At 43.1% G+C, this 8,984-nt stretch overlaps 1 protein-coding gene across 1 annotated transcript in view; it reads right to left on the reverse strand.

Moving 5' to 3' along the window:
- The window catches only part of LOC132400430 (PC3-like endoprotease variant B), a 1,805,907-nt gene extending 1,797,126 nt beyond the window's left edge, over positions 1 to 8,781 (reverse strand). The window contains exons 1-2 of the mRNA XM_059981370.1: positions 8,699 to 8,781; positions 4,269 to 4,361 (exon numbers count right to left, since the gene is read on the reverse strand). Coding sequence (XP_059837353.1) covers positions 4,269 to 4,352 — 84 coding nt within the window. The 5' untranslated portion in view covers positions 4,353 to 4,361; positions 8,699 to 8,781. The remainder of the gene's footprint in view (positions 1 to 4,268; positions 4,362 to 8,698) is intronic.
- Positions 8,782 to 8,984: the final 203 nt, after the last annotated feature.

Below are 8,984 nucleotides of genomic sequence, written 5' to 3' on the forward strand. Positions count from 1 at the left end.
GCCATTTGGCCCATCGAGTTTGCTCCACCATTTCATCATGGCTGATCCATTTTCCTCTCAGCCCCAATCTCCTGCCTTCACCCCTTCATGCTCTGAATAATCAAGAGTCTATCAACCTCTGCCTTAAATACACATAAGGACTTGGCCTCCGCAGCTGCCCAGAGCAATGAGTTCTATAGATTCACCACCCTCTGGATAAAGAAATTTCTTCACATCTCCAATCTAAAAAGATATCCCTGTATATTTAGGCTGTGTCCTCCAGTCCCAGACTCTCCCACCGTAGTAAACATCCTCTCCACATCCACTCTCTAAAGCCACTTAATAGGTTTCAATGAGGTCACCCCTCATTCTTCATTTCCAGTGAGTACATGTCCAGATTCATCAAACGCTCTTCATATGACACGCCATTCAATCCCGGAATCATTTTTGTGAATCTCCTTTGAACCTCTCCAGTTTCAGCACATGTTTTCAAAGACAAGGGGACCAAAACTGCACAAAATGCTCTGTGATGCCTCACTATTGCTCCATAAAGCCTCAATGTAAAATTGTTGCTTTTATATTCCAGTCTGACTAACTGCCCTCTTTCATTCCAATCCTGCTGATGTTCTCCTCCAAGGATGTTGCCTGATTCACTGAATTCCTCTAGCGTTTAATTGTTGCTGTCGGAGATTTTCAGATAAAATCAGATCCAATGGGTTGGTCCACTGTAGTTCTCTCAGTGGAAGATAGCTCACACAAATCCCCAGTTCTTGTAGTGGGTGCAAGTGTATGCATCGAATCATTATTTGCCAATAAAAATGATGGCCAGCTTAGCATTCGGCAGATTTAATGGTGTGTGAGTGTTATTACAGGAAATATTTACTGCATTCACTTTTTGTAGATAAGCATAATATTTCAGAAAGGAAAGGCACCATTTATGTTTACACTGAATTAAAGCTGACAAGTTCTATCAAGAACATAGCAATAACTGAGAATTTTGAAAATTTAGCAATCTAAGTACATCATACAAATCTGGGAAATGTACACAAACAATAAAGAAAATCTTATAAAGAATATCTTTCCTTCAGAATTCCAACCAATGTTCTACAAAGCTGCACAATGTAGTGGATATGGCCCTGTCGATCATGGGTAAAACCCTCCACACTATTGAGCACGTCTACATGGAGTGCTGTCACAGGAAAGCAGAATCCATCGTCAAGGTCCCAGCTAACCACGCCATGCTCACTTCCACCTGCTGCCATCAGGAAGGAGATAGAGGAGCCCCAGGTCCTACAACACCTGATTCAGGAACGGTTATAACCCCTCAATTATTAGGCTCTTGAACCAGTGAGGATAACTTCACTCAACCTCACGCCCCATCACTGAAATGAGCCCACAACCTGTGTACTCACTTTCAAGGACTCTTCAGCTCATGCTCTTGATATTCATTGCTTTTTGTTTATTATTATGTTTTGTTTTGTATCTCCATAGTACTTGGTCGTTTGTCTGTCCTGTTTGCGGTTTTTCAATGATTCTATTGTGTTTCTGTGAATACTGGCAGGAAAATAAATCTCAAGTTTGTATACAGTGACAGTTATATACTTAGATAATAAATTTACTTTGGCTGTTTATATGGTTAATTGATAATAAGCATTTAGAGATACCATTCATTTACGATTGTGCATGTTTTGCTCCTGGGTTCAGTCCAGACCACTCTGATGTAATTTCCTCAGTACTGGAACCTAGAAGTCATCCTTGCCTTGAATAAGTTATTGCTTTGAGTTTAATATATGCAACTGACCATTCAAACAATGGGTGTTCCCTCGGTAACACAGCGCATTGTAGCCAGACAAGGCAAAATGTTACATTTGCAAAGTCGCTAATCAGACTTTTAAGAAAAAAAACATCCTTGCAAACTAAGTGTCAGCCCGAACCACACCGAACATCGATTGGAACGCCCGAACCACACCGAACATCGATCGGAACGCCCGAACCACACCGAACATCGATCGGAACGCCCGAGCCACACCGAACATCGATCGGAACGCCCGAGCCACACCGAACATCGATCGGAACGCCCGAGCCACACCGAACATCGATCGGAACGCCCGAGCCACACCGAACATCGATCGGAACGCCCGAACCACACTGAACATCGATCGGAACGCCCGAGCCACACCGAACATCGATCGGAACGCCTAAACCACACTGAACATCGATCAGAACGCCCGAACCACACTGAACATCGATCGGAATGCCTAAACCACACCGAACATCGATCGGAACGCCCGAGCCACACCGAACATCGATCGGAACGCCCGAACCACACCGAACATCGATCGGAACGCCTAAACCACACCGAACATCATTTGGAAAAAACACATGGAAATTTTCCACATGTTTTTCCATCTGTTGTCCCAACAAATAACCTGATGATTTAAACCTGCCGTTTGCAGACTGCTGTCTTGGGCAAGTTGTCACAGGAGCCTTAGGCCCTCCTCTACCAGGATCAGGAATATTTTCTACCTTACGACCATCAGGCTCCTAAACTGGCATGGATAACTTCACTCACCTCGGCTCTGAACGAATTCTACAGACTTACTTTCCAGGACTCCTTACAGTTCAAGTTCTTGGTATTATTTTCATTTGCACAGGTGGATTTCCTTTGCACAATGGTTGTTTGTCAGAAAAAAAATTTTTGCTTTCTCCACATTTAGTCAATTAGGTTTTATAACAATCACCATTGCCTTCAACCAACCCAAATTAGCCTTCCCCCATATCTGTATGCACACCTTTATTAAAGCCTCATTATTTTATGCTCCAGCCCCATTCTTTATTTACGTACAATTCTTTTTAAAGTTATATTGCATTTCTTTCTTCCCGCAAAGAAATGAATCTCAAGGTAGTGCAGTATATGCTAACATGTACATACTCTCATAGTAAATTTACTTTGAAATTGCATCAGAATTTTCTAGACAGTGACCACATTTTGATACAGTTAATTGGTTTGGAAGGATCATAGATGTGACAGGCATTATATCAAGCAAATATAAAAAGGCTGTTCTTCCCCTTTCAAGATTCAAATTTTGTTGGTCATGTGTACATTGAAACATACAGTGAAATGTGTCATTTACGCTAGCAACCAACACACCCACAAGTGTCTCCACACATTCTGGTGCCAATACACCATTGATTTTTTAAATGGTGATGTCCCATAATCTTCACTGGAGAAGGTTGCTTCTGCCAAATAATTCTCCATAGTAATAGACATACCATTCATTAAAGTTCACGCACATTCCTGCTGCTAGGTTCAGCCAAAATCACTCTGATTCAAGATTCAAGTACATTTGTTATCAAAGAATGCATAAATTATACAATCTTGAAATTTGCTTCCTCAGAGGTTGCCACATAGCAGAAACCTGAAAGAACCCAATTTAAAGAAAATAAAGAATAAAAATAAAAGGCACAATGCACAAAGGAAAGAAAAAGAAAATCATGCAAATAGTTGAAGCAAACAACAATGTTCTGAACCAAAAACAGGTCTTCAGATCCAAACCCTGGAGCAGTCTGGAGTAGGCCTGAAACCTCGCTTATCATCTCATCATATTAGCGGGCACAGAGGACAGCAGTCGGGGCAGTCTTCATAGCCTCAGCACCATGGAGATGACCATCAAGGAGAACGAGGAAAATCTGCTCTTGCCTCTGATCCCAACACCCTGTCTTTCTGGTCTATCTTGGCCAGCTCTTAAACTGACCCAACAACAGAACTGCAAAAGGCTTCGCACCCTGGAGAGAGGAGTGAAGATCATGGAGAGCGAGTGAAATCGGCTCTCGGCTCTGATCTGTGCCAGTGTTTAAATTGTCTGAACAGTGCATTGTACCTCACGCTGGGACCCAGGCACCACTGCTACGAAATTCTGATTCTGATGTGCTTGGACCCTATCGTCCATCGACTCACTCCAGGCCCAGATTTTTCAGGCCACCCTGAAGCCTCTCTCAAGCCCTTCAGATCAGTTCAACAGCCAGAGCAATCCAACTTCACACCCAGGCCAGTTGATTGAGCATCAGAACTTCTCTGCCTGGGCCCCAACTTTGCCCTTTACCACCCAGAGATATAACCAGATGTTATAACCTCTGAAGTGGATAAACATTTTATTTCAGTACTTGATGCAAACACGTAAACAATATGCTGTGTTGTGACAAAAATTTACCTTACTTGAATTACAAACATTTATAAAAATTTACTTTGTGCTCACAAATTCCCAATGTGTTAATTTCATAAGGCCTACCTGTGGTTCCCACAGCAACCTCTTCTTCATACGTGTCCTGCTTCTGAAATGTCTGGAATCACGCAAGATATAATGTCCATCCATGTTTCCAATCTGCACAATAAAATACAGATGTGAAAATTAAAGATTCTGTGAAGGAGAATGAAAGGTGGGAAAAAAATGGACAAATTTAATCGTGAGCTTGACGAAGGGTCTCATCCTGATATATTGGCTATTTGTTCTTCTCCATAGATGCTGCCTGACCTGTTGAATTCCTCCAGCATTTGTGTGTGTTGCTCTGGATTTCCAGCATCTGCCGAATCTCTTGTTTGAAGTTTAGCTGAAATGCTGCTCTCATATTGTACTTACACTTGGATCCTGGAATTTTGTCAGTGATAATAAACCTGATTCTGACACACAGCTCTGTTGCGCTTGTTTTGTAATTTTAATTTTTAATTTCATCGTGATTTTCAACAGGCTTTCCTTCACTGTTAAACTGTTACTCCCTCCGTTGATCCCATGCCCCCCCCACTCTGGCTATTCCTCTATTGTGAACGCTCCTTCTGTTTTGCTCAATTGGATATGTTAATTCACATGTTCATTACCATATTGTGTGAGATTACTGAACAGACCATTACTGACAGTGTCTAAAGTAACCACGTATTACCATAATGCAATGGGCATCAGCCAGAGACGCACGACGGATTTCAATAATTCTCCGGAGCAGCTCTTCGTTCATAGAACATAACACATAACACACACAAAATGCTGGAGGAACTCGGTAAGTCGGGCAATATTCATGGAAATCAATAAACAGTGATGTTTAGGGCTGAGGCACTTCTTCAGGACTGGAAAGAAAGGGGGAAGGCACCAGAATAAAATTAGGCCTTCTGGCCTGTCAAGTTTACATGATTGGGGAGCGTTGCTGATGACAGTAAAGTTGACATTGGAATTTTTGTTGAAATAGACAATAGACAATAGACAATAGGTGCAGAAGTAGACCATTCAGCCCCTCGAGTCTGCACCGCCATTCTGAGATCATGGCTGATCATTCACTATCAATACCCAGTCCCTGCCTTGTCCCCATATCCCTTGATTCCCCTATCCATCAGATATCTATCTAGCTCCTTCTTGAAAGCATCCAGAGAATTGGCCTCCACCGTCTTCCGAGGCAGTGCATTCCACACCCCCACAACTCTCTGGGAGAAGAAGCTCTTCCTCAACTCTGTTTTAAATAACTGACCTCTTATTCTCAATCCATGCCCTCTTGTACTGGACTCTCCCAACATCTGGAACATATTTCCTGCCTCAATCCTATCAAATCCTTTAATTATCTTAAACGTTTCAATCAGATCCTCTCTCAATCTCCTCAATTCCAGCGTGTACAAGCCCAATCTCTCCAATCTCTCTGCGTAAGGCAGCCCTGCCATCCCAGGAATCAACCTAGTGAATCTACGCTGCACTTCCTCAATTGCCAGAATGTCCTTCCTTAAACCTGGAGACCAAAACTGTACACAATATTCCAGGTGTGGTCTCACCAGGGCCCTGTACAAATGCAAAAGAACATCCTTGCTCTTGTATTCAATTCCCCTTGTAACAAAGGCCAACATTCCATTTGCCCTCTTCACTGCCTGTTGCACTTGCTCATTCACCTTCATTGACTGGTGAACTAGGACTCCTAGGTCTCTTTGCATTTCTCCCTTACCTAACTCTACACCGTTCAGACAATACTCTGCCCTCTTGTTCCTGCTTCCAAAGTGGATAACTTCACATTTATTCACATTGAATGACATCTGCCAAGTATCTGCCCACTCACCCAGCCTATCCAAGTCTCCCTGTATTCTCCTAACGTCCTCTTCGCATGTCACACTGCCACCCAGTTTAGTATCGTCAGCAAACTTGCTGATATAGTTTTCAATGCCCTCATCTAAATCGTTGACATAAATCGTAAAGAGCTGTGGTCCCAATACAGAGCCCTGTGGTACCCCACTAGTCACTTCCAGCCAGTCCGAGAAACACCCATTCACTACTACCCTTTGCTTTCTATCTGCCAACCAGTTTTCTATCCATGTTGAAACCCTGCCCCCAATGCCATGAGCTCTGATTTTACTCACCAATCTCCTATGTGGCACCTTATCGAATGCCTTCTGAAAATCTAGGTACACAACATCCACTGGCTTACCCTCGTCTAACATCCTTGTTACACCCTCAAAAAACTCCAACAGATTAGTCAAGCATGATTTGCCCTTGGTAAATCCATGCTGGCTCGGCCTAATCCTATTTCTGCCATCAAGATGTGCCACTATTTCGTCCTTGATAATGGACTCAAGCATCTTCCCCACGACTGACGTTAGGCTAACAGGGCGATAGTTCTCCGTTTTCTTCTTCCCTCCCTTCTTGAAAAGTGGGATAACATTAGCCACTCTCCAATCTTCAGGAACTGATCCTGAATCTAAGGAAGATTGGAAAATGATTACCAATGCATCCGCAATTTCCTGAGCCACCTCTTTTAGAACCCTCGGATGCAGACCATCTGGACCCGGGGATTTATTAGCCTTCAGTCCTACCAGTCTACTCATCACAGTTTCTTTCCTAATGTCAATCTGTCTCAATTCCTCTGATATCTTATGACCCTGGCCCATCCATACATCTGGGAGATTGCTTGTGTCCTCCCTGGTGAAGGCAGATCTAAAGTACGCATTAAATTTTGTTGCCATTTCCCTGATTCCCATAACAATTTCTCCCAATTCATTCTTTAAAGGGCCAACATTGTTCTTAACTATCTTCTTTCTCTTCACATAGCGAAAAAAGCTTTTGCTATCCCCTTTTATATTCCTGGCTAGACTGAGCTCATACCTGATTTTTTCTCTCCGTATTGCTTTTTTAGTTAAGATCTGATGTTCCTTAAAACTTTCCCAATCATCTGTATTCCCACTCATCTTAGCCCTGTCATACTTCTTTTTCTTTAATGCTATACAATCTCTGACTTCCTTTGTCAACCACTGTGGCCCCTTCCCCCTCTTTGAATCCTTCCTTCTCATTGGAATAAACTGCTTTTGCATCTTTTGTATTATCCCCAAGAATATCTGCCACTGTTGATCCACTGTCTTTCCTGCCAGGGCATCCGCCCATTTAACTTTGGCCAGCTCTTCCCTCATGGCTCCGTAGTCTCCTTTATTTAATTGCAACACTGACACCTCTGATCTGCCCTTATCCCTCTCAAATTGTAGATAAAAACTTATCATGTTATGATCATTACTTCCTAATGGCTCCTTTACTTCAAGATCACTTATCAATTCCTGTTTATTACACATCACCAAGTCCAAAATAGCCTCGTTCCTGGTTGGCTCAAGCACAAGCTCTTCCAAAAATACATCCCTTAGACACTCCACAAACTCCCTATCCTGGGGTCCAGCACCTACCTGATTCTCCCAGTTCACCTGCATGTTGAAATCTCCAATAACGACTGCATTACCTTTAGCACATGCCAATGTTAACTCCTTAATCAACTTGTACCCAATGTCCACGCTACTGTTTGGGGGCCTGTACACAACACCCATTAGGGTCTTTTTACCCTTACTGTTCCTCAGCTCAATCCACACAGACTCTACTTCCCCTGTTCCCAAGTCACCTCTTGCTAAGGACTGAATCTCATTCCTCACCAACAGGGCCACCCCACCCCACCCCCTCTTCCCATATTTCTGTCTCTACGATAGCACGTATACCCTGGTACACTCAATTCCCAGGCCTGATCCCCTTGCAGCCATGTCTCCGTTATCCCAACAATATCGTAGTTCCCCATTTTCATCTGAGCTTCAAGCTCATCTGTCTTATTTCTGACACTACGCGGATCCAAGTATAGAATTCTTAGCCCACTCCTCCTCTCTTTGCTTAAAACACTGTCTACTGTACCTAACCCAGCTCCTTGAACTTCCATCGGGCTAATTGCACCCTGAATTTTGATGACCTTCTCAAGATCACCCAAACCTTCTACACATTTAACCCCATGCTCCTTCTGACCAGCCCTCTGGATCTGGATCCCTGCCCCCTGCACATCTAGTTTAAACCCCCCCGAGCAGCACTGGCAAACACTCCTGCAAGAAAGTTAGTACCCCTCCGGTTCAGATGTAGACCATCCCTTCGAAACAGATCCCAATGTCCCTGGAACAAAGACCAATTATCCAAAAACCTGAACCCTTCCTTCCTGCACCATGCTCTCAGCCTCGTATTAATGTGCATAATCATTCTATTCTTCGCCTCATTCCTCACTCACTCACGCCTCACTCCCAAATGAAATAGATGATATGGATTATATATCTAATATGTATGACATTTTTAAAAATCATTATAAATGCAAATGCTTTATAGGCTCTTCATACCCTTCAGCCCAGCAACCCCCAGTTTAATCATAGCCTAATCACAGAACAATTTACCATAACCAATTAACCTACCAATTGGTACTTCTTCGAACCGTGGGAGGATATCACAGCACCCAGAGAAAACCCAGGTATACCACAGGCAACGTACAGGCCCCTTACAGATGACGTTGGAATTGATCTTCGAACTCCAAAGCCCTGAGCTGTAATAGCGGTGAGCTAACCGATACGCTACCATGGCAACAAAAGGGCCTGATCATAGAGCAGGTTAAAGGGTCAGGATAAAATTGCAGGCCAAAAGGCCTATACTGTGCTGTAATGTTCCATGTTGCAAATATCACCATTTGAAATATTTCATCAT

The sequence above is a fragment of the Hypanus sabinus genome, chromosome 10 (assembly GCF_030144855.1).
Source record: "Hypanus sabinus isolate sHypSab1 chromosome 10, sHypSab1.hap1, whole genome shotgun sequence".
NCBI lineage: Eukaryota > Metazoa > Chordata > Chondrichthyes > Myliobatiformes > Dasyatidae > Hypanus > Hypanus sabinus.